The sequence below is a fragment of the Taeniopygia guttata genome, chromosome 9 (genome assembly GCF_048771995.1).
Source record: "Taeniopygia guttata chromosome 9, bTaeGut7.mat, whole genome shotgun sequence".
Lineage (NCBI taxonomy): Eukaryota > Metazoa > Chordata > Aves > Passeriformes > Estrildidae > Taeniopygia > Taeniopygia guttata.
Genome location: NC_133034.1, coordinates 9,590,391 through 9,614,763, shown reverse-complemented (window position 1 = coordinate 9,614,763; position 24,373 = coordinate 9,590,391). Strand labels below are relative to the sequence as shown.

The 24,373-nt window shown below is 38.9% G+C and overlaps 1 protein-coding gene across 12 annotated transcripts in view; it reads left to right on the top strand.

The window, feature by feature from the left end:
- Positions 1–24,373, top strand: part of DOCK10 (dedicator of cytokinesis 10) — a 144,253-nt gene that overhangs the window by 75,300 nt on the left and 44,580 nt on the right. For all 12 annotated transcript variants that reach the window (XM_072933220.1, XM_072933222.1, XM_072933221.1 and 9 more), the window contains exons 5-20: positions 487–559; positions 875–1,009; positions 1,280–1,414; positions 4,338–4,521; positions 6,126–6,211; positions 8,264–8,347; positions 9,233–9,388; positions 10,880–11,101; positions 11,822–11,944; positions 12,536–12,618; positions 17,933–18,055; positions 19,332–19,411; positions 20,483–20,670; positions 21,283–21,348; positions 22,240–22,332; positions 24,204–24,327. In XM_072933220.1, coding sequence (XP_072789321.1) covers positions 487–559; positions 875–1,009; positions 1,280–1,414; positions 4,338–4,521; positions 6,126–6,211; positions 8,264–8,347; positions 9,233–9,388; positions 10,880–11,101; positions 11,822–11,944; positions 12,536–12,618; positions 17,933–18,055; positions 19,332–19,411; positions 20,483–20,670; positions 21,283–21,348; positions 22,240–22,332; positions 24,204–24,327 — 1,955 coding nt within the window. The remainder of the gene's footprint in view (positions 1–486; positions 560–874; positions 1,010–1,279; positions 1,415–4,337; positions 4,522–6,125; positions 6,212–8,263; positions 8,348–9,232; positions 9,389–10,879; positions 11,102–11,821; positions 11,945–12,535; positions 12,619–17,932; positions 18,056–19,331; positions 19,412–20,482; positions 20,671–21,282; positions 21,349–22,239; positions 22,333–24,203; positions 24,328–24,373) is intronic.

Genomic DNA, 24,373 nt, shown 5'->3' with positions numbered 1-24,373 from the left:
AAAAAGAAACCTGTGTATTTTGAAAAATTGCTTGAAGGCTGTGCTCATCATATTGAGTAGAAAAAAAAATCTTGAAATCATCAAGTGATGTAGAAGATTTAAGATCAAAGTTCTAATGTTCTTGTTTAAGAAATCTGTTGAAGAGCTCAGTCTCCTTCCTTTGCCAGCCTTGAATGGGATCTCTCTTTGGAAATTGTTTTGGATTTGTTGCCCATTGTGGTGGAAGAGCTGCAGGGAGACCAAGAATTGCTATTTTATCATTTGTATAAAACTCTTACAGCTTCAGAGTCTTGGGGGGGAAAGAAGATACATGTGGCTTAGGAAAAAAGTATTTTAAAAGTGTTGTGATTTTAAAGGAGACAATAGGATCACAGCAAAAGGTGTACTGACATTGCAGTGGGGGCTCAGTATGGTTACCTCCCTGAAATAGCAGAAACATGATTTAGTTTTAATAAATAAATAAATACATTTTTTCCCCCCTCCCAGAAGTGAATGTAGACCAGAGAAACTGCCATCACATTCCTTTGAAATCGATCATGAAGATGTGGATAAGGATGAAGTATGTATTCTGGTTTTGGCATGGGTTGGTTTTTTCTCTACTGGGGAAGTTATTTAATGCTTTAATATCAAATAAAGGATAATAATGGAGCATCATTATCTCCTATAAAATATTTCATATTTTATATAGCTCTTAAATTAGTGGAACAGCTTTGTCTCATATCCTCCCATGTATTGGAGGGCTATTAATATTGTCTTATTTTAAAAGGAATGAAAGGGTGATTATTTGTTATCAAGCCCATACTCACACATTACAGTTTTTGTCTTGGAATTCAGAAAACAAGTGTTTGCAATTTTGACCTTGTCTTCCATATAGGACACAACATCCCACTCATCTTCTAAAGGTGGTGGTGGTGGAGGAGGAGGAGGATTAGCAGCAGGAGTTTATAAGGCTGGATGGCTTTATAAAGGGAATTTCAACAGCACTGTCAACAACAGCATTACTGTTCGGGTAAGGAAACAACATTAGTCTTTCTTTATTCCCTTTGGATTTATTTTCCCCACAGAGTCACACTTTTTTTGCCATCGTCACTTAGCTGTTTATATCTCAGGTTTGATTGCATTGCTTTTAATTATAATAAGGTAATATTTCATTTGTCTGCAAAATAGTGATTGAAGTGCAGTCAGGAGTTACCTGTTATCTAAACCCTGTGAATAAAGTATCGGTGAAAATAATTTGCATTACAACAATTTTCATTCTTCTTCTTTCCCACCACTGCAGTCATTCAAAAAGCGCTACTTCCAGCTGACACAGTTGTCAGATAACTCGTATATTATGAATTTTTATAAAGATGAAAAAATATCAAAGGAGCCAAAGGGATGTATTTTTTTGGATTCTTGTACAGGAGTCGTACAGGTAAGTTCCAGTTTATTTCACTGTAGTGTTTTGGGTATAGGATGATTTTAAAAAGGCAACTGGAAGAACCCGTTCATTAGCAGTATAATGGTCTCATTAGCAGTTTCAGGAAATGAAAGCACCAATGGTTTTGCTCTTTAATTTGGTGCAGATGCTCAGACTAACAAGTTACAAAAAAGTACAACTGAATTTTGGTAGCAGACCATGCACACACTCTTTGTCCCTGGTGAACATGAGAAAAAAATATTGTGAAATGTTTGGGAGGGGTTTCACTGAAATTATTTTCTGAGATTGTCATTTAATGAGTTTTAATGCTACTATAAATTAAGTCTCTATGAATGACTTTGAGCTCCTCTTTGATTGAGATAGAATATCAAAATTGTAGTAAATATCCCAGAGAAATCATCTCCAGATAAAATACAAAATGCTTCCAAAACAATTCGTTAGTTTGGAAGAATGACCCTGCAGGCATTAGACTTAGCCTAATGTTTCATTTATAGCTCATTCATAGTCTCATTTTTGAATCTTGTATTATTTCTTCTGGAAGAAATTTTTGAACTTGAAATTAATTGTTGAAGATTAAAAGTCAAGGTCCATATGCCATGTGGAAGGAGTTTTATAGAGGAGCAAACTGAGAAATGGTACCTTGGGTTCTTTTTTTCATGTTAACTGATCAGGAAGGTAAAATAGTTTGCCTTAGATTTCAAACAAAGACTTTGCTGTAGATCTCATCTGCTTGCCAGAAGTTTGAAGTGCAGATGGAAAAGTGGATATTGAAGTTTCCTGCCCTGCCTAATGTTTTTAAGATTCAGCATGCAAGATATATTGCTGTGTTAGATAATGTCTGATAGTCTTTCAGTACCTGATTTAAAGGTCTTGGCCATGTCATAAGGGAAAATATATAAAATATTTTTTAAAATCCATGAATTTTAAATGCTTTTTTCTTATCTGAAGTAAAATTGAAACATAGTATTCTTCTTCATAGATTGTGCATAAACTAGTGTACATAATTTATTTACAAGTAAGCTGGCTTTAAAAGTTTTAAATGGCCATTACCTAAAATTGTTGACACAGGGTTTTTTTAACTTCTAGCTCTTGGTCAAGCCCTTATATAATTTTATATGTGTGTAACGGGTTTTAGTGAAGTTTTAGTCCTTGTTTTACATTAGCTTGAATGTGTGATTGGAGGAAAGGAGTAATTTCAGGATCAGGATAAATGCTGAACAGCCAAGAACCAATTTCTACAAAAACCCAAGCCTATTCTTACTCTGCATTGATGAATTAAAATTTATAACCCTGAAAGAATATTCACCTCCATAAAGTACTTGAGAGGAAGATTATTTCCTATCAAGAGAATTGCCAGTAGCAGAACTGAAAACTAGCACATGTACACACACACACACAGACAATCCTAAGTCAGTTTAAAAAGCCAAGATTTGTCTGACCCCATTGACCCAAGTAGCTCCAGAAGAAGTAGCTCAGTCTTAAGTGATTCCTGATCTGGGTCATGACATGTAATATAAGAACTGGAGCAAGTGATTAGCAACAGATTGGGTAGGAATCTTCTAAATCATCTCTGCTGCTGGAAAAAATGTTCATGGAATTTGCTTCTAAGTGTCCCGGGTTGTCATCCTCCTCTGCTAATCAGTATCAGATTTTGCCTCTGTTCCTTTTAAATCAAAGTATCACTATCGTCTGGCTTAGAAACCTCTTAATAACTTGTTCATATAGAAGTGTGCAGAAAAATACTTACAGTATGCAGAACTACAGGAGACCAATGTGATGTTATTTGAGACTGTTAAGGAAGAAAAAAAATGGAGTGAAATGGCCAGTTATGGGGTGGATAATTTTTTTTTTTCCATTTGTCAGCATCATTCCAAGGTTAAATCTGTCCACAAAGTGATGGCAATCTTCTTAAATATTGGAATCAAAATAGTGGCACTGATGTTCATCATCAGTCAGCTTTAAAAGTTCAGTGAAACAATGGGGGATGGAATGCATTACTGCTGTCTCAGATATAAGCAAGGAGGAGAGATAATTGATGCAACTGCTTCCTTTAGACTAAGAGATATGTGCCTCACTAATTGGGTAAATATGAGAAATGAAGCACATTAGGTTAGATCCCATCACTTTATTTAATTTTATTGAGCTGTTTCAGTAGCTAAGTATCTATTAATTCTTATGACAGAAATTGATAGACTTATCATCTCCTGCAGGTAAAATCTGAACAGAGAACAGAATCAGAGAACAGCTTTTGGGACTCAATCTATTCCTAGTATACTGGGCATTTGTTCTTATTTTGTGCTTGAAAAGGATAGCATTGCAATGACTGACTAACACTATACCTCACCTTTGCCTTTTGTGATATTGCTGAAATCCCCTAAATTGTTTTTAAAATCCATCTAAGACAAAAGTGGATGTGGGAAGTACCCATTGTAATAGTTACTGTGCAGGAATTTGTCATGTTGCAATCTTCTGGAAAGTCCTGTTCCCACTCGTCCCCAAATATTTCTATGACTTAGCAATACTTTGATTTATCTTTTTGGGTGTCTGGTGTGCTGGTCAAGTGTAAGAGGCTTGTTCTCTCCAGACCACTCCAACTTGTGTAGTAGTACTGCATTTTGTGACCAGAGGTTTTCTATTGTTCCACATGGGAGTTATTCCCTTCTGAGCTATTGTCCATCTTAGATTTCTGTGGCTAAATATAGGACATATGTTTAGCCACAGTAGCTCTTAAATGCACAAATTGACAGAAATTTGTGTTAATATCACACTATTTGAATTTTCTTTAAAGCCACTGAAGTTTGCTTATATGTCATTTTTAAGGAGTGGCCATATACAAGTCCATTGTATGGATGCCTTTTTCAGTACCTTTCTGTATTAGTTCTAGTGGATTTTTTAAATTTTCCTTTTGTTCCAACAGAATAACAGACTTAGGAAACATGCCTTTGAGTTGAAAATGAATGACCTCACATACTTTGTGCTGGCAGCTGAAAATGAGCAGGATATGGATGACTGGATTTTTACTCTCAACAAAATCCTGCAAATAAATCCAGAAGGAACCATTCAGGAGAGGAAGAGTGCAGATTTCACTGATCTGAGACTTGGTAAGAGTGAAAAATCTCTCATATTGCCAGGGGTCTTTTAAACAAGTGAAAAAAGTGGAACCTTCATATGAGTATTTAATCATTTTAACTGCCTGAGTCTGTAATGGATTCTGTACCTATTGATTCCTGACGAAGCAGCACCAGTCTTGGCAATCCCTGAACAATTTCAGCTAACTCCCCTCAGATCATGTTCAAAGGGCTGGAGGGGAGGTAAAGCTGTTCCCACAAAGTCAGCAGGAGCAACGTGGCTCCACTTTGCATATGCTGCTCTTTATTAAATTTAGTCCTCTCTGTCAGTGATCTTGCCGGTACTTTGTGTTTTACTGTCCTGGAACTCTAAAGACTTAAAAAAGTTTTGTGCTGGAGTGTGGTTTGATCAGTTCTTTTTCCAACAGTCTTTAAAAATCTGGAGCTAATAATTAAAAAAAAAAAAAAAAAAAAAAGCTGTGGTATATGGCTCTTTCTCTGAAAACTTATTGACTTTTGCTTCTTGCTTTTTTAAGCTTGCATATTATGCTCTCACTGTGGAAGAAAGAATTGGATGCTCTGTTATACTGCAGTCTTCATGTGGCAGTAACTCATTCCTCCACGTAATAAATCCACATACAGTTTGGATGAACTCCAGCTGAAATTCTAAGGCTGAAAATACTTGAAACCTTAATACAGATGTAAAATGTATGTGCTCTGAGCTGAGTCAAAGGTTGCATCCATATGCATCTGAATCCTAGAGATGTTCAGAGCTAATTGAACTCTTTAGGCTGATGTTTATAGTAAGTTCTAATTTTGGTAGGACAGCGTACTCATATAGACAAAGATGTTTTTAGAACTTGGAGGCACAAGAGACTTGCACTTCAGAAGCAGAGTACTTTTGACAATCTGATCCATAAGGCATATTAAAAAACAGGAAGAAAGATGTGCATAAGAGGTCAAAAACACAGGCTAACAGAAAACAGAAGTCTCTACTGATAAAAAAGCTGATAACAAGCAGCAGGAATGTGCTATAGAGTTAATTTGTCAAAAGACATGAGGCTTTCTTGGCAAGAAGAGTCCTAAGTGACTGTAGTGACATCTTTCACATGGGGCTGAATCACCACGTGAGAGCAGAGCACTCCCTGGTGAGCTGGGTAAAGCACAGGGTTTGTGCTCAGTGCTGTTCTCTGCATCCATAGGTTTGCAGCTCATGGAGTCCCAGGTGCATCCCCCTCTTTCCCAGAGAGAGGGTGAGGTCCTGCCTGCCTCCCCACTCCCTTTACTGGGATTCCAAAATCTTTGGTTGACATAAACCCCTGAATGTTACATCAGAAGGGACTGAGAGGAAAAGGTGTCTTTGTCATGGGTGTGAATGTTTGTCATGGGTGAATGTGTTGGATGTTTCACTGAGTAGTTAGGCTGTTGTTTGGAAGCTTAAATATAGACTAAGATACAGTGAGCAGCACTGAGAGATGAGGTTGAGGAGGACAGAGCATCACTTCCATTTGGAGAGATGATGGCTCTGAAGAGAATACAAATAAATGACATGGAAATATTTGGTTTTATCTTTTAAACCCCATGGTAACAGCAAGAATAATAAAACAATTTTGTGTTTATTTTTCCTTCTCTTCAAGACCCTGCAGAAGTTCCAGTGAATTATGATTGCTCTCAAGAAGAGGCAGATTCTTCAGAGAGCACCTTGCACCCAGACTTCGCAAAAGTAATGGATGTTACACTTTTCTTTACAAGTCTAGTGGAAAGAACCTCCTAGGTGAAAAATGCCTGCCAATACCTGATCATTAATATTCTGAAAGGTTGAAAAATATAGCACAGTCTATGAAAATCGTTACAGACACAAGTGACAGGAATAATCTTCTTTCTGAGCACCTCATCCTTTTGTTTAAGTGAGAAAATCTGCACCAGATGCAAAGAGCAGGTGCTCCACAGTGTGTTTTGATTTAGACCTGTGAAGTCAGTAAGGGTCTGGTCCCCTCAGTTATGTGTGAAATATTTGCTCATCTGAGCTGCTTTTCAGTAGAATCTGGCCCTTGGAGAGACAAAATTTCCTATGTGACTGGCAGGAAAGTGAGCTCTGAACTGCTCATTGCCTTCTGTAATTTCATTGAAAGATGCATGTTCTACCAGGGGAGGCATTTTGTCCTCTAGAGCTTATAAACTGCTTCATGTGGATGAGATAATTGTGTATGGTGCTAAGAAGCTTTTTAATGAAAAGCTAGATTGGAAATGCTTCACTGCTTTCTCTTAAACAAATGTACAATCTGTTTGTAGCCTTCTGCCAGTGAGCTGCTGTAGATGCTGTCTGCCTACAGAGCCAAATGCTGTTTGAGGATGTTACACGGATTTGAACTGAAAGCTGTCTATGCAATTGAGGACAGAATTTTGCTGTAGATCATATTCATATATGTGAGATGATCACCTAGAATAAGAAAAAGCAAAAAAAAAATCACCAAACAAAAAGCAAAACAACCAATCAAATTAAATGCATCTGAGTTTATGTATTAAGGGCAGCAAAAGTGTCTGTCATCTTGTCTGTGAGTAGATTCTTTCTAATGGTTTAGTTGATGCAGATACCTCAGAGGTATCTTGCAGATATCTCAAAGACCACTGGTGCCTGCAAGGCTATAGGAGATGGTCAGCTTGTTTTCTGATGCTCTTTTTGCCCTTTATATGGATAATTCCTGTTCCCCCACCCTGGCTCTACAGGCCTGGCTGCAGCAGCGTTCTGTGGCCTTTCCCTAGTCCATGCAGATAAACATCCTGATCCCATCTCCAGCTAAACCAGGCTACCAGAGCCATCCAGTGCTGCTTCTGCAGAACAGGCCATGGGCAGTGCATGTTAGGCAGTGAACACAGAGCTCTTGGTCCTGCTGGGCTGCTGCTGCTTGTTACTTAATGTGTACTGGCAAGATCGTGATGTTGTGGGAGACATGAAACTGAACAAGAGAATATCCTGTGCCATGTCAGCTAAGGGTTGTACTCAGTCCTACGCAATCAGAAAAGATGGACATTCTTTTAATATTTCAGAGATAAGGATTTTTTTAACAAAGTTAGAGAAAATCATAGTGCAAAGAAAGACTGAAGAAATGGAGCAATTGAAAATATCCCAAGGGATCTTTAAGGGGAAAAGAATGTGTAGGGCTTACTTTACATGTTGGATAAATGAGTTTAACTAGTGAGAAGAAAGGTTTTTGCAGTTAGCCATAAGGATAAACTTTTAGAGGGTGGGGTAGGAAAGCACCAGGTGGCTTCAGAAGGTGAAGTTGGTTTTGTCAGAGCTTGCTATTAACTTAAGTGTGTGTCTGTCAGAAAGGAAATGGTATGTCTGATCCTGGCTGTGGCAGAGGGTGGGTGGAGAGGACTCCCAGCCTTCCCTTTGGGTGACACTGCAATCTGTGTGCCTGCTTAGGTGCTTTTCTGTGGGGCTGGTTTATTGGGGCTTTATTTCCCTCAGCTTGGGAATCTCTACACTGATTTTGGTGCAGAGATCTGACATCTTCCTCAATGGACACCATATGTGAAAATACAAAAACTTGAATTACTTAATTGATCTATTTTGGGATTCCTTAGAGTGTGTCATGGCCTGAAAATCCCTGCTTTGCAAACAAGGAGTGCTTGGAGGTGCTTGGGGATAACTGCTGCAGGAGTGGGAAATGTTGTTTTGAGTGAAACATGGATCACTCATTTAGAAGTCTAACAGCTCTATGGATTTCTGTTCTTGTGCAGAAAACTAATTTATTATCTGTCACCACAGTACATCACAGAAACAGAAGAAACAGTGAAAGCCTCTCGAAATACAGAGCGACTGAACCTGTTCTCTTTGGATCCTGATATAGCAGTAAGCGATATTTAATTTTTCTTTTTTTTAATTCTTAGAAGTTTTAAAATACAGGTGACATGTGCTAACTGGGTTAGCTCAGCCAGCAGAGTGGGTTGCATTTCAACAAGGAGTTGGGTATACCCAAGGCTTCAGCAGTGAAGAGGAAGAGGAGCTGTCTGTAGTCCACAGAGATTTCTGTACAGACTCTACCCTTGGACTGCAGAATGGCTGAGGATGGCAGTGACCTCTGGAGGTCATCCAGTCCAGCTGAGCTGAATTAGTTTAAAACAAGCATTAAAGCAAAGTTTAACATTTAATGTCAGGAGTCAAAGAAAGTTATTTCTTGCACTGAATGTGATTTAAATGGAAATTTTATTTTAGTTAAAAAGAAGGCTTAAGTAACATTTGGATCAGTGTATATTTAAACTTAAGCCTGTTGTCAATCAACTATAAGACCTTTATTCAAAGTATTAAGCAAATTGAAATTGTGATGTGCTGTGTAAGTAATGGGGAAAGAGGGAAATGCCTGGAATTTCATTCTAAAATGTGCTGTTAATAATCTGAAAATGTGAGGGTTTTTAATCTATATGAGGAAATTAAAAGCTAAAATTTTAGAAACAGTAAGTAAACAAAAAAAAAAGTCTGTTCTAAAATTATAGGAAACTAATTTGAATCGCTAATTCTGCTTCTGACATTATATACATCCTCAGGCAGTCTTTTTGGTTTGCTTCCTAATCTATAAATTAGAAATAGTACTCATTTACTATAGTAATGTGAAGAGGCCAACAGTGACTTTTGATATTTTCAGATGTTTCAGTGGTTGCAAAGACCTTTAAAAAGCTTACTTAGTTTTGAAATATGATGCTTTTTCCTATGTATAACAAATTATTCTGCTTATTTCAGGCCTTGAATCCTCAGAAAAAGGAGTTTCCAGGGACAAACTCAGTGATAAAGCCATTTGAAGAAAAGCCTGCAAAGAGGATCCTGATTACCTGCAAATCCCTCAGTTTGAATCTCCAGGCCTGTGTTACTGAAAATGAAAATGATCCTTCAACCAATGTAAGCTTTTCTTATTTCTCACGATTTTTTTTCTTCCTTTTTTTTTTAGTTTGTTGGTTGGGTTTTTTCTTCTTTTCATACATGGAGAGAGAAGTGAAAGGAAACCTGTATCACACATGCATACTGCTCCCTTTGGACTGAATAAAAAAATTTATTAACTTTTCAGTAGATATTTTGAAGCTGATTTACATTGCAGACTTTTAGCTGCAGTTCAGTGGAAGATTAAAAATGTTCCAAACCTTGAGGATTCTTAACAATTGCTATAAGTAGAACGAGTTTAAACTGCCAAGACCTATGTGGAATATCAGTTGCTGGTGACCTGGGAGCTTTTTGTTGTTTTTCAGGGAGAGACAAGGAACCAAGCAGATAAAATTACAGGAGAGAAGGCAAAATAGAAAGGACAAGATGTTTCATCTAGTGGAAAAATTTAGCTAAAACCAGGACAAAACAGAAAATTTTGTTTCTTCTTACTGTAAAACAAAGGGCTGGTAAAACTGAGATGTAGATGTCAGTCTATAGCTTTTAGTTAGGTCTCCTCTGAAGCAGTAAAGTTGTGAGACATTAGTGTCCCAGCAACTCCACTTTCATATATTACATATGAGGCATTGATTTTGTTTGCTGATTTGTTTGTTTTTCATCTGAAGATGACCTCTACAGTGAGTGCAAATTCAGCATGATGTAATCAATATCTTTTTTTGGCAGACTGGAATAACTGTTTAAATAAAGCCATGATAACTGCACCAAGGGCATGCAAAATTCACTGCAGAGGCTGAATAAGCAAAGGACATTGTACCTGCTATGCACTGCTCTTTATCTCCACAGTTTTAAGGCTCTGGTTTCTGGACAGCTCAGGTGGTGTTATTCTGAGGCTGATTTATTCTGTCAGAACTATGGATGCTCTTAGGAGGTTACTTTCAGTCACAGGACTGAATTCCCTGGTACTCTGCCATAGGATAAGTGGGCACTGTCAGAGTAGTTTGAATGCTCTTGCTTTCCCAGCAAAATGGAACATGTGTTTCCCACAGAATAATACACCCACGCTTTTGTGTTTGCACCAGTAAACATTTTCCATCCCCTTACATTTGTCTTCTTTGTGTTGCATTTCTGACAATCCCTGGAAAGCCCACGCTTGCTCTTCCCTCTTTTATAATGACTCTCAATTTATATTTTAAAAATCCTGCAGTGTGTTTTCTGGAGCTCTATTCATTCACTCTAATAATTAGTAATCTATTTGGGTTTGATTCTTTGAGTTTCTAAGCTGTCAATTCCTCTTCTAGCGCCGTGATAAGAAGTTTTCTTTAAAAGCCCCTAAAATTGCATGGTTGGAAACTAATTTGGGGTCTGTGTGAACATTGTTTTTAATGTATCTCATCATTTGTAACTAATATTTGTTTACTTTCTTTTTTTCTACTTGCAGAAACCCATTAAAAGGTAGCCTTTACCCCCATCCTCTCAGTTATCAATGTGTTACGTTTCTGGTATTTTCTGCAGGTAGAGCCTTTCTTTGTGAGCGTGGCACTGTATGACGTCAGGGATGGCAGGAAGATCTCTGCTGATTTTCATGTGGATTTGAACCACACCCTGGTTAGGCAGATGATTTCGGGCTCCTCAAGTCCATTAGAAAATGGTGCAGTTGAAAATATTGACTCAAATGAAATGGAAGAACCACAGATCAAAGGGTTCCCAGAAGAGTGGCTGAAATACCCCAAACAGGTATTCCACATGTGCCTTGCATGGCTCAGTGACTCATGTCACTTATTTTAGTTTGGTGGTATTCTTTTCCATTGGAGAAATTTCACATGCCATGTTCTTGTTTTCAAGAAAATTCTCTTTTATGCGTCAGTTGTATAGACCCATTTGTTTTCTGAGCTCCCTGTATAGACCATTTGCAATCAGAACTGATAAAAGTTAGTGTCTCTTATTTAGAGAAAGCACCTATATTTCCTGTGCTCTTTGGGTCCATCTGCTGACCTCTCCCAACCAGCCAAACAAAATCACAACTCAGAGCAGCACCTCGATGCTGCAATAATCTCAAAGTGCTCCCACATTGTTGCTGTTGCCATAAGCTGTGGGCTGAAGCAGCATGTGTTACCTTTCTCCTCCTTTCATTCCCTTGCAGAATGACTGACTCAGGCCAGCTCTTGGGTGCTGCCCAAGAGGAACAGTTCTGTGAGGCCATACTAACATGGTCACACTGCTTTTTGACTTGAGTCAGTCTCTTTGCAAGGTGCTGCATGTGCACAAGCTGACTTCAGCACTAGCACAAAGATTTTCGTTTCCATCTGGCTGTGTTGGAATATGTAGAGATAATAATCCTTAATAATCCTTTCTGGATTTGGTTTGTTACTGTTTCCATCAGCAGAGAGCACTGGTCGTATTTAATTTCTTCAGTATCACTGTATACTTTTGAACTGTTCTCCCTTCTATCAACAGGCTCTTTTCTCCATAAGTAATCCTCACTCTGAGATTGTGCTGGTGGCAAAAATAGAAAAGGTGCTTTCAGGAAACATTGCCAGCAGTGCCGAGCCTTACATTAAGAATCCTGATTCTTTTAAGGTAATCATTTCCTGCTCTGTAAGCTTCAGCCTGCTGAAGGCATTGCAAATCGTGCTGACAGATCTCAGACTGCTGAACAGGACAGGCTCCTGGGAGCCTCATGCTTCAGAAAGCAAATGTCCAAGTTCCACTGGCTGGATAAATGAAGCTCCACTTTGCCTGCAGCTTACAAATCCATCTGTGCTGCATTGTTGTGCTGGTTCTGCCTTAGTACAGGGATGTTCTGTTTCAGCAATGTTTTAGAAATTATGACCTACGGAACTTTGTACAGGAGCAAAGCTGGGGTAAGCATCTCTCTGTCTCTGGGAGCAGACACTGCACCTGCATTGGGTAGTTACAGAAAACTGGAGTAAGAACTTTAATGCAGCTCTGAATAAAGGAGTGGTGACAGGGTTTAATTTGTCAGCAGCATCATATTCATCTTGCAATATGTCTGCTGTCCACCCCAGAACCATAACTGTTTTGTTTATGAACAGTATTAGGCCAAATTATTGTGGGGACACTAGCCTCTTTAGCTTGGATGTACTTTGTGCAGCATTTAAGATCTTAGAATGATACTGATGTAATAATTTCACATTTCCTTTTTTGCAGTGTGCACAGAAAGTGTTAAAATCCAATAAACAGTTCTGCAGCAAGCTAGGGAAATACCGTATGCCATTTGCTTGGTCGGTGAGGTACGTGTTCATTCTTTTCATTATTTTATAAGCATCTTATTGCTTATTCCCTTGGACTTCTATCCTTATATTCTTTTCCACTTTTTCTGCCTGAAGCTAAGCAAAGCTTTCTCTCTGGTCCAGGACCCCAGAATATCCTGCAGCCTTTTTGTTTCATTGCCCTATTTTTCTCACAGCTAAACGTCAGTTCCTTGCTCATTAAATATTGCTGTGGTGGAATCTTTTCTTCAGGTATGTACTGAAGTTGCTAGGGAGCAGCAAAGGCAGCTGACAGAATATCAATGTATTGTGAGCTACACCATTCATTGGGCACTAAAAATGACCAAAGAGATTTCAAAGTCACTGTTCTCATAAGAATTTCCTGCAAAGATAATTGTGGTCTGAAATAGAGTTGCAGTAGCCACCTAAAAAGCAGGTGCACAGGCACCTGTTCTTGGGGCTGTGTTCTTGTTTTGATGCCTGTCAAGTTTTAAGAAAAATCTAACCAAGGACTTGAAATGCTGTGGGGGTCATATGGAGGGATTATAGTTCAGGTACTCCAGCATTTTTCATGGTCAGTAGGTGATGGAGAAGTTCAGTTTTCTTGTTTGGCAGGTCAGCTGGGTTTTCTTGCAGGTCAGTGCAGTGGCAGTAAGGGATTTTTATTCTTTCTCTCTCTCCTCCTTTGCTGGTCACACCTCAAGACTGAGGCATCCCTATACTTTTTGATCCCCTTTAACCAAATTTGGCTTTTTTCCCCATTTGTTCTCCCTTCAAGTTTTGCTGTAATTGCTTTCTCTGTCCTCTCCCTTTTTTCTTTCTCAATCTTGTGCAATTTCTCCAACTTACTGCTGCCCTGGGATGAGAGCTCCTTGATGGAGACCCTCCTGTGGCAGCTCTCCCTTCTTTCTGCCATGAGTAGAGCAGGGAATATATTTCCATATTCCCTATAAAAAGGAAAGTTGTCAATTGCCAAGTGCAAGCATTCCCCCTCCTCTGTGGCTTCTGTTCTCACAGTAGCAGGCCAGGTGGAGAGCTGCCTGAAGCTCTCAGCTGGGAAACAGGAACAGCAAGTGCTGGGTGGAAAAGTTGTGTTGTGGCACTGCCCGTGGTAATGACGGAGGGCTCCGTGTGTGCTTCTGGTGTGGAGCACCAGGAGGGCACAGTTCCCATGACACCTGCAGGGGAAAAACTTCTGATTTTAGAATATGGTGCTTAGATGGCAAAGCAGAAAACATGTCGTGAAGTATGGCCATTTGAAGGCTTCATTTATATTTTATTTACATACTTTTTTGTCAATATTCGGTAAGAACAGTGAGTGCTCAGGAGGACAGATAATGGAGTTTGATCTGTCATTGCAAGCTCAAGGATACTCATAAATATTTGCTACTTCTGTGTAGCCAGAGGACTACAAATCAAAATCATATTGAAGGGTTGATAAAGACACTTGCACCATGTAACTGTGCAGTGGCAGGAGGTGCAGGCTTGGCACCAGACTGACCTGAAGCTTCCTATTAACCCTGTGTGCCTGTGCTCTGTGGCAATACCATCAGGGATGTGTCTGCAAGTCAGCCCTTGCTGTAGTAGCTGTCTATAAGTGGCGTGGTAATTTTAGCTGGTTCAGGGTCTGGCCAGGCACTCATGGGTATAAAGAAGGCTTAGAACATTCTTCCACAGCTTTGGCAAATCCTGACCGAAATAAAATACAGAAAGGTTTTCTTCTCATTTTGAAAGAATTTAAATTTTCTTGGATTCTCCAAGTGTCAATCTCTTGCCTTGTGATGAGTGGGCGGGAGCAGGATTTGGGCTGTGCCTCTCTCCTCTGGTTCTCAGCTGTGCTGGGCTGTGTGTGCCCCAGCCCAAAGCTCTGGCTGCAGCTCTGCCTAAGGGAAGTCTCAACAGACATGAGTGAAGCTTTGCTTCGCTGTCCCTGTGAGGCTGAGAGCCCCCTAAATGCCTGTCAAGCTAGGGTGCACTGAGAAAATTCAAATTCCACACGCATTTACATCTGCTCGTGTGTTAACTTTGCTTGGGTCTAACTTTGGTAAAAGCAAAGTATAAAATTTATTTCTGTTTTCAGTGCTTGAAAATAGAAGTTTCCACATGAGGCTATTGCACTACAGGGGGAAAGAAATGGTTTGGCTATGATAAATAGCAAAACCCTGGGTTTGGAAATGTGTTTTCCAGTTAGTTCATTCTGGCATTAACCACACTCCTGTTTTTGTGTGGAAATTTCCCTCCTTAAAGCTGTTACAGATGGCCACATTGTGATTTTTACGTATGCATTCAACAAGCCAAACTCTTGACAGCTGAGTATTGCACATGTGACTGAAACTCTTAATTAGCTCCTGTGGCACCAGTTTGTTAGCATTGCTCAAAAGCATGACTCAGGGCTCTTCCCTGAGTTCCTGCTGGGAAATCTGGTGTCTGTGTGCTCTTGCAGGTATAATTACAGTATGTGTTAGAATTACAGTGTGTCAGAGTCTCATTTTCCTGCCAGAACTGCCAAAGTTTGCAAATATCTGCCTCAGCTACATATTGTAGATGTGGGGGGAAACTTCATTCACAGAGATTAGTTTTTACACTCTTGCTCCTTCAAACCTTCTCCACCCTCGTAAGCTTCATGTTTTAGAGCCTAATATATGAATCCTTCAGCAGCTTGCTCAGCTGCTGTAGGTTGAGGTAGCTGAAGGCAAATTAGACTGCACTGATTTTCAGTAGCTGCAGGTCTAACCCTGGAGGTGAGCAATTTTCCCTCAAATCATAAACCACTACTGCAAAATTAACGTTTTTCAAAGTTAAATTATTAACAATGTGCAGGGTTTTTGTGCTTCACAAGTTTTTAGGATTGTGGACAATCAGCTAACAATGTCAGAAGAGCAGAATCATATAAACACTTAAGTACTGAGATGATGTTTCAGTTTTTTTGTATAATCTATTAACTTGCTTTCCCCTAAATTACCACTTTTAGAATCTCTTCAGGAGTTTAGTTTGGTGAAATTTTTCTTACTAAAATATCTCAGTAAATAGGTACCCAGCACTAAGGTACATTGTTAATATGTTAGACAAATATTGGACTCCTGGAGTGTAGAAGTTTTCAAGCATTTCCTTCTTTAGATGTGACAGTTGTCATTCTTGGGTGCCTTCAGTATGATCCCTGTGATAAGGAGCACTCTTGTTCTGAAAGGATATAGCAAAACATGGGACTGCAGTTACTTTACTGCAGCTGTAACACTTTCAATACTTGATTCTCTGGCAATTCCTCAGCTTTAATGAACCTGGGGAATGGAGACACCAGTACATTTGACCTGTGCATAAAACCTACCTTTTAAGAAGGGTTATCTCATTTTCCATGCACATCTAAACTACTCATGTGGTTGTAAGAACTTTATGTAAATGGAGTACTGTGTGTAAACCGGAGAGATAAAAATACTTTCCTGTTTTGTAGCGGTTTCATGCCATCAATTTTGTCCTGGGCGCATTATTTAGGCAGAGACATACTGCTGAACCAGTCCTAGAGGCAGAGCATGTGATAGCCAGGGAGCACTGATGCTCTGGAGCAGTGGTTGTAGGCAGGATGACTTTGTAAAGCCCTTCTGACTCCAAACCAGAGGGGAGGAGTGGGCAGTTGTGGAATCTTTTGGGTTTGAAGATACCTTGAGGATCGTGGTGCTGTGTCCCTGAGCCTCCTGGAAGGCAGTGCTCAATACCACTGACCCAGAGTGAGTTATTTTCAGCTTCATTTCCTTTTTCACTTGCATCTGCAGCCCTCCTTGGTGAGTCCCCTACATCCTACTGCACTGAGCAGGGGTTTGCTCGGTGTCAGAGCCTGCTCTGGAATCAGTTAATATTTTAATGTGAGCTGGGTTTGCTCAGCATCACACTGCAGAGCCCAGTGGCACAGTGGAAATCACTCACCCAATGTTTTGGTCCTCTCTGTTAGTCAGGAGGAAAAAGCAGGGCCAAATCCAAGAAATATCGTAGTGTCACCTATACTGTAATAATTATTAAATCTTTTCTCTTTCCTTTTTCTTTTTTTCTGACAGCAGTTTAATAGGATTTGTAGAGTAAGTGGTGGCTGCCAGAAAAGAGGTCTGGTTTCTCCCTAGTAAGCTTTTTGACATGGTGTGTTGGTGTGGACCTTATTCCCTCCAACAGCTGGAGGTAAAAATCTGATAGAAGAGAGATGATAATTCTTGACAGTTGCAAAGAAATGAGATAGGGATGATTCTCTCAGTTAATTAAGTGAAGATATGGTGCATTTATATTTATTCTTGGAATCTTCTTCCAAAGGTTTGCTCCATTATTTTGCATCTGGCAACAATTTGTCCTGGCATCAATTCTTCTTCTCACTGGCAGTGGAATAGAGAAGTAAATTAAGGAAGCAAGATTGGCCAAATGATTCACAGAACAGCACTTAGTGTCAAGAACATTTTACTTTTGTTAAGCAATGTTTTTTCATACTACAGTTGAATCCAAGGTTTATTAATTTGGAGAGCTGTTACATTATCCGGTCCAGCCAGCGTGTGTGACCCTTGAGGATATACAAAGGGCACTGCAATGTCTTAATTAAATCCTGCAAGTGTCAATGAGCAGGAATGGAAATGTCTGGAAGTGTTTTCCTGTGCACAAAACAGCTGATATTTATTGTTCTCAGTTATAGATGTCTATCCTTCTTTTCCAATTCATTGGGCACTTCGTAACTGGTTCATCAAAAATTTAGTTGGTGATCCACAAACTTGTTTTGTGAGGGAATGCTAAGCCACAGTGAGTTGGTGTCTTGCTTCTGGAGGGCACAGGAGAGATTTAATGCACAGGAATATTCATTGAGGTCTCTAACTTGTTCTGTAAAAGCATGTTGTTTCATTGTGGTAAGAGGTGGTGGTTGAAATTTGACAGCTAGCTATGATGTCCATTCTTTAAAATTATAATGATTTTCCTTGGATAATAACTTCTTGGATGAAATTACCTATGGATGAAACTACCTCCTGATACATTGAATTCTTCAAATTGATTTCTTGAAATAAGGAATCAGTCTCTTTGTTGAAGGGAGGAGTCCTGTCCATGATGGGTGAGAGGCTCTTGCTCAAACCAGGTCTGAGGCTTTTGCAGGTCTGGGATGCACATGGAATAAACTGAATTGCCTTTGTCCTACAAGCATAAAGCTAGGCGGGGCTCTCTTGGGTGAAAATCTGCAGAGGCCATGAATCTGTGTAAGAAATCATATCACAGCCTTGTTAAAAGATTACATGACAATTTCAAATGCTCGAATATATACATACATACATGTATATGGATGAGTGTTTATAAATATGTAATTTTTCTTTCTTTATAGGCCGGTGTTTAAAGATAATCAGGGAAATGTTGACAGAGACTCCCGATTCTCACCCTTATTCAGGCAAGAAAGTAATAAGATTTCCATGGAAGATTTGATTAAACTAATAGCAGAATACAGAAGGTAAGGAAACGTTTCTAATTTGCTTTGAAGCTTTATAAAGCTGTGCAGAATAATTGTAGCTGGTTTTTTGGTTTTTTTTTCATTTAACACAGTGTGCCAAAGTGGCCTTGTTAAATTATATTACATTAGTGTTTTTCACATTAGGTTATTACCTGCCAAAGAGTGCTTGAGGTTGGACTTTCCAGGAAAATTGAAACACCATTTGGCACATTAAAATGAATGTTATTATAACCTAAAAATATTGATTTCTCAAATCAGCTTTTATCGGAGGAGATGCAGGTGAAGTACCCAACATTATCTCAGGGCAAAAAACCAAAAAAGAGTGACAGAGATACAAAATCATTCTTTTTTGGCTTTCCCAACTCCTTGCTTTTGTTTGTTTGAGTCTCCGTGGCAAACTCAAGAATGGACATTGAAAGTAAAAACCTTCTCCAAGTGTTTTACAGGCTGTAAATTTCTGAGGAGGTTTGGCCAGATAGTTTCCATACAGGTATAAATCAGGTTAATCCTAGAGCAGAGTCTGTGTTTATGCTGGATAAGTGACATGAGAACTGAACCATGTATTTCTCCTTGTCTCTTCTGCTCTAAATGGGCCTAAAAATTAATTAATCTAAATAACTTCTATTCCATTTATATAAAAAGGGATCATAGAAAGATTGAATATCAGCTATGGGGCTTGAATTAGGCCCTTAACTTTGTGCCTCCTTGCTGTTACTGGTCAGGACACTTCAGTGACTATTCATTAGTGTCACCACTGCTGTGTTTGTGTCCCTAAAGCATCTCCTAGACAAAAGAGATTTAGCATCATGGTTTTGGCACACTCAAATTGCTCAGGCACAAGAAATGTGTCTTGGTCCCTTTTCAGCATGGCACTTGCAGAAGTCACAATGCTGTGAACTCCTCTCATCCTAGTGCTCACTGAATTCCTTTTAGGGATATTTCATTCAGATTTTAGAAAGTAAAAGTAGATAAGTTAATTCTCATAAATTTTCTTCATCACTTCCTTCCTTTCCTGCAAAATACTACTGCTTGCAAAGAGAAGGCAGGAGTGAGACTAAGGAAAAAAAAAAAGAAACCACAAACCAAATAATATTTTATTGCTGCTGTTACATTTGATTAGAGTTTAATAGCCAATAGGTATATGTTAAATGTATTTCATATATCTTAAATAAGGATCTGTTTTTCATTTTTGATTCATTTTTGTTATGTTGTGTTTCTGGTGTTATGATCTCTGTTGTTCTAATTTTCTAAAATGTTTTCATTTATCTCATTGCAGAGCAGAGAAGATTAGCAAAATACAGACTATACCTGGCTGTTTGGACATTGCAGTTGATTGTGTTCCTTTGGAACATCCAAGTATGATTCCACTTTAAAATTCATTATTCTAATTAAATAGTAGGCTTTCCATCCATAATTGTGTCTCGAGACAGTTCTGACAGAAGTGTGTGCAGGGGAGTGGTTTTGATTTGCTGTCATTTAATTACACCACTCTTTGTTTCATCCTGTACCTGGCCAGATACAGCCCAGTGTTCAGTGTCTGTGAAAGAGAAGAAAGAAACCACACTGCTGCAGCTGGCCCAGAGCCACTTCTCCCTGGGCTGAGAGCACCTGCATTGCTCTGAAACTGGCAATTTCCTCTTGTGCTAGCTTAGAAGAAAGTAAAATTTGGGATGGTGTTCATGGGGGATCACAAGCTTCTTTCAGCTTTCTCACAATACATTGGTAGACTTTTCCTGGGGATTACTGTATGATTTGGGGAAGGAGTTTGTAGGCAGGGTCTGTGCAATGGCTTTTTCCAGAAATAGTCCTGGTTGCTCTGGACATCTCTAACATGGTGGCCCCTCTCAGCTTGAGTTCTCCATGAAGTTAAATGCCTCACTGCTTTAATAGTATAGGAAGAGAAAGTATTCTCTGTCCGGTTTAATGTCTCCCAGTCTCAGTGACAGTGAGCTTATTTTCGTCTTCTGTTTCCTGTTCTGATTTCAGTTACCCCAATTGCATCATACATTTGATCTAGTGCTGCACTGCTCATTTCTTCATTTTATTTAGAATGTTATTAGATAATAAAAAAAACTTAAATGAGCTGTTGAGCTGTAAAATTGATTAGAAGCAGCATCAGTCAGCACATTCTGTAGAAGTTGTCCATATACCAATGGGGTTGTTACACCATCAAATGTCACCAAATACTATGGGTGTCAAAAGCGGTTACCAGTGCTGTCCAGTTTAATTCAAGTGAGAAATTATTTAAGGAATATATATTGCCACTGTTCTGAGGTAATGTGTAAATTTAAGGCATCTCAGCATTAGTCATTTTTCATAAGTTAAGGCAGGGTTTTGTATGTTCCATCTCAATATTACTCATTCTTAGTAGTAAGACAGTGAAAACAAGCAGAATATGTGATGGATCTCTTTTCTTTTCTTTTGAAGACTGTGTAACTTCATCCTTTATTCCAATCAAGCCATTCTATAATGTGAAGGAACATCAACCTACAGTGGAAGTTGAGGAGTTTGTGCAGGAATCAACAAAATACTCTCGACCTTACAGGGTGTACAAGAACCAAATATACATCTATCCAAAACACCTCAAGTATGATAGCCAAAAACACTTCAACAAGGTACAGAATGTGACTGATTCAGGCACACATGGGGTTGCAGTGGCCTTCATGAGCTCTTTTAGGATTCAAGGAGAACTATAAAGGAGTTGGAAAAATGGTGATGTCACTGAGTTGGCTCTTCATCTTTTTCAATCATAAAACACTGGTACAATTTGAATGAATCTATGGGTTAATTTTGAGTTGTAACAGTGATTGAAAGAGAGATAACGTGGTAATACCTTCTTCACAGTTTTCAGAAGGGCTTTATATTAATGACGTAACGTGTGCAGATAAAATTAATCTAGATGATGTGTGTAGTTCTTAAATCAAACCTGGTACTTGTGTTTCCAGGGTGGTTGAAAACTAATAAGGACAAGATATAGATAAGTCCTGATCACATAATAGTCAGTTTCTACTCAGTCATTTTGAGGCCTGGCTTGCATTTTTCATTTTTCTTGGAAAGTTTATTTCTAGTGATATCATTGAGACTTACAGGAATTTATAAATATTGATACACCATCTGCATGTTTCTCTTGGATTCTGAAAAGGCCTTATTCCAGCTCTGTAGTTTACTGGAGTTTTTCTGGGTACCCCATTTCTGATCTCAGCTTTAATGTGCTCCTGTCTCTCCAGGCACGGAATATAACAGTGTGCATTGAGTTCAAAAGCTCTGATGAAGAAGGAGCAAAGCCACTCAAGGTGAGCTGCAAGAGCAGTATGTTCAGAGGGTGCTGTTTCTGAGGACATTACTTCTAAAACCCAGCAATAAGGGTGATACTGAACCAGAACCATTCAGGAGTGGATGTTGTCATACATCCATCTAATTTTGCACTGTGGTCCTGTTAGATCCCAGCTGGTCACAGTAATTCCATTTTGCAGTGCCAGCGTTCTGACTGGTGGAAGGGAAAGGAGATTACATTAGAAAATGGAACCATTTTTTACAGTGCAGCTTGCTTTTTCTAGAATTTATCACTTATTCTACATTTCTCATTGAGCTGTGGAGACTTGACTGAAAAGAGCGAGGCACAAAATTAGAAGGACTTGAGACTTTATTCTTAACTTTGTTAAGAATTAATCTTAATTCTTAACTTTGGTGTTGGCCAAGGGCTGTTGCATAGTCCGGTTGTGGTCTTGTTTTCCCAGCAATAAATAAAACTGCCATTACTCAGTAATCAAGAGCTCCCAGACAGGACCCTGCCAGAAAAGAGATTCTTAACAGGGATCACTTTTGTAACATTTGAAACTCAGTAAAAGCACTGTATTGTGTATTGAACTGCATAAAAGTGAAATAGATTTTGTAAAGCTTTTTGCAGAAAACTCTGGAATTGATAACAGCAAAGAAGAAGTCTAAGGAGTCTGCATGGCTTAATTAAGGATAGGGTAATTTTCACAGAATCAATTGACTTTTACTGGAAGTGTGTATAAAAAAATCCAAGTTTGAGCACTTAAAACATTTATTTTAATATTTGATAAAGTAATGATCAATCTTTCATGATAATTGTTTTAAATGTACACACACATATTAGATATACCAATACTAGTAGCTTCAGCAGAATTTCCCAATGTAATGAAAACATGTTACTTTAACAGTGTATTTATGGGAAGCCAGGTGGACCCTTATTTACAACCTCAGCCTACACTGCTGTGCTACATCATTCCCAGAATCCTGATTTCTATGATGAGGTCAGTCTGCTTTTTCTTTCATTAAATGTCTGCCAATCCCACGTGTTTGCCAATGAGACAGAAAAATATCTGTACAGAATGCTTCTGTTGCCATTGCTTGTGTATCTGGAAGGGCTGCGCTGTGTAGATTGACATGCAGTCTCACATTTTATTTTCTCTTCTTAAATCAACTCAGTGGATTGTTCCTTTTGTAAGATGCTCTGAGTACAGTTAAGATGCTGTAGAATTAATTAGGAACAGTCCAGCTCTCTAAAATGCGTGTCTGGATTACATTAAAGATCCAGCTGCATCTCTGAATTTAATGGAAACAGTAAACGTTGTGATGAAGTGTGGAGCCAAGTGTCAGAACAAATCCCTCTCTGAAATACAAGATCTGCATCGGGGCATTTTTGTTGATGCAGTGGTCTGAACAGAATGTACAGTGACGTGTGGTGGCTGCAGCAAGTCCTTCAGCTGCTGCTTCTGAGGAGCAGCTATAGAGTAATTCACATGGTGGCCTTTGCCGAATGTTACTCACCTGCATCTTGTTGTTTCACCACCACCAGGTGTTGATTCCCCAGGCTTCCTGCAGGTGAAATTAATTTCACCTTATCAGTGATTGGTGTGTTTGAGGGCTTGTGAATGTCAACTGTCTGTTCTGGATTTTCCACTACTGCTGCTTTGTGTGTAGTGATGAGACTGGCAAACAGCATAGAGTTTATAGCCAGCATTTTCCAAGCTGTTCTCCCAGTCATTAAAATTTCTTTTTTCAGTTAAAATTTACTTTGATAAAATTGCTCAGGCAAGATCAGCAGATAATGTGCAGCTACATGTGAAGTATCAATTTTTAAGGTTCCTGTTTAGGAACTGAGGTGGAACTTAAAGCATTAGATTTTCAGAGATTTTGTCCTCTTTGCTAATCCTTTACAAGGTGTGTTTTGGGGTTTAACACCTCTGAAAGTGTTCTTCATGTGATGGTAGTGAGATACTTGGTTTGGGGAGATTGGTTTGAACCTAAATGAGGACCTGAATTCAGATGTGAATACCCAATTTGGCAGGAAGAGGTGTGCACCTGTCCTAAATGTCCCTAGTAAAGCAGGTGGAGAATTTAAAAGAATGTAGGATGTTAAGAAGAAAGTTGTCTTCATTTCTTTCTCTGGGTGCCCATTTTATATCTGTTTATGGTATTAGGTTCTTACCCATAATCTGATTTAACACTGGGAGCTTTTATCAATGATTTCTAACCCTTACTTTATCACAGGATTAGCTTGGATAAATTTCATCACAGCTCACAAGAGCAAAGGGTCATTTTTATTAGTTCTTATGGTAACATATTCTGATTAGTTTGCATTTTTCTTCCAATAGGTTAATAATACCTGAAAACCAGTATCTAGGATTTCATGGATGGCATGATATGGGATTTAAGAGTGAGCAGAAATTATAAATAAAAGTTTATTTGCATGTCAGCCTTTATTACTTGGTCTTTGCCATGAAATGATGATGAAGCAGTAGCAGAGATTTCATTTTAGTTTGAGTTTGGTCGTCCTGAAAATATGAGCACGGGGCTGGCTGTTAAAGTGCAGGTGATCACTTCTAAGCAGAATCCACCACTCTTTAGTTCTGTCCTCTTTCATCTTACGCTCTTTCATCATTAATGAAAATATTCCTCCACAAGACAAAGTTGAAAAAAAGCTGTTTTAAGTAAAGTGATAGATGATCCTCATAAACAATTTCCTTAAGAGAGCATTTCTTACCATGGGGCAAACATTACCCAGTAAAGGCAGGCTATACTTAGACCTCTGTGTAGAGAGATGTCACTCATTTAGCCCATCTCTGATGCCTGGTTTAATTGATTTTTAAACTAAAGTGAGGTGTAACATTTTACATTTCAGGTGAAAATTGAACTTCCCACTCAACTCCATAAGAAACACCACATTCTGTTTTCATTTTATCATGTCACCTGTGACATAAATGCAAAAGCTAATGCCAAAAAGAAAGAGGCTCTGGAAACACCAGGTACCTGTAGTAGAATTCTTTTCAATTATAAATATACATTATGTAC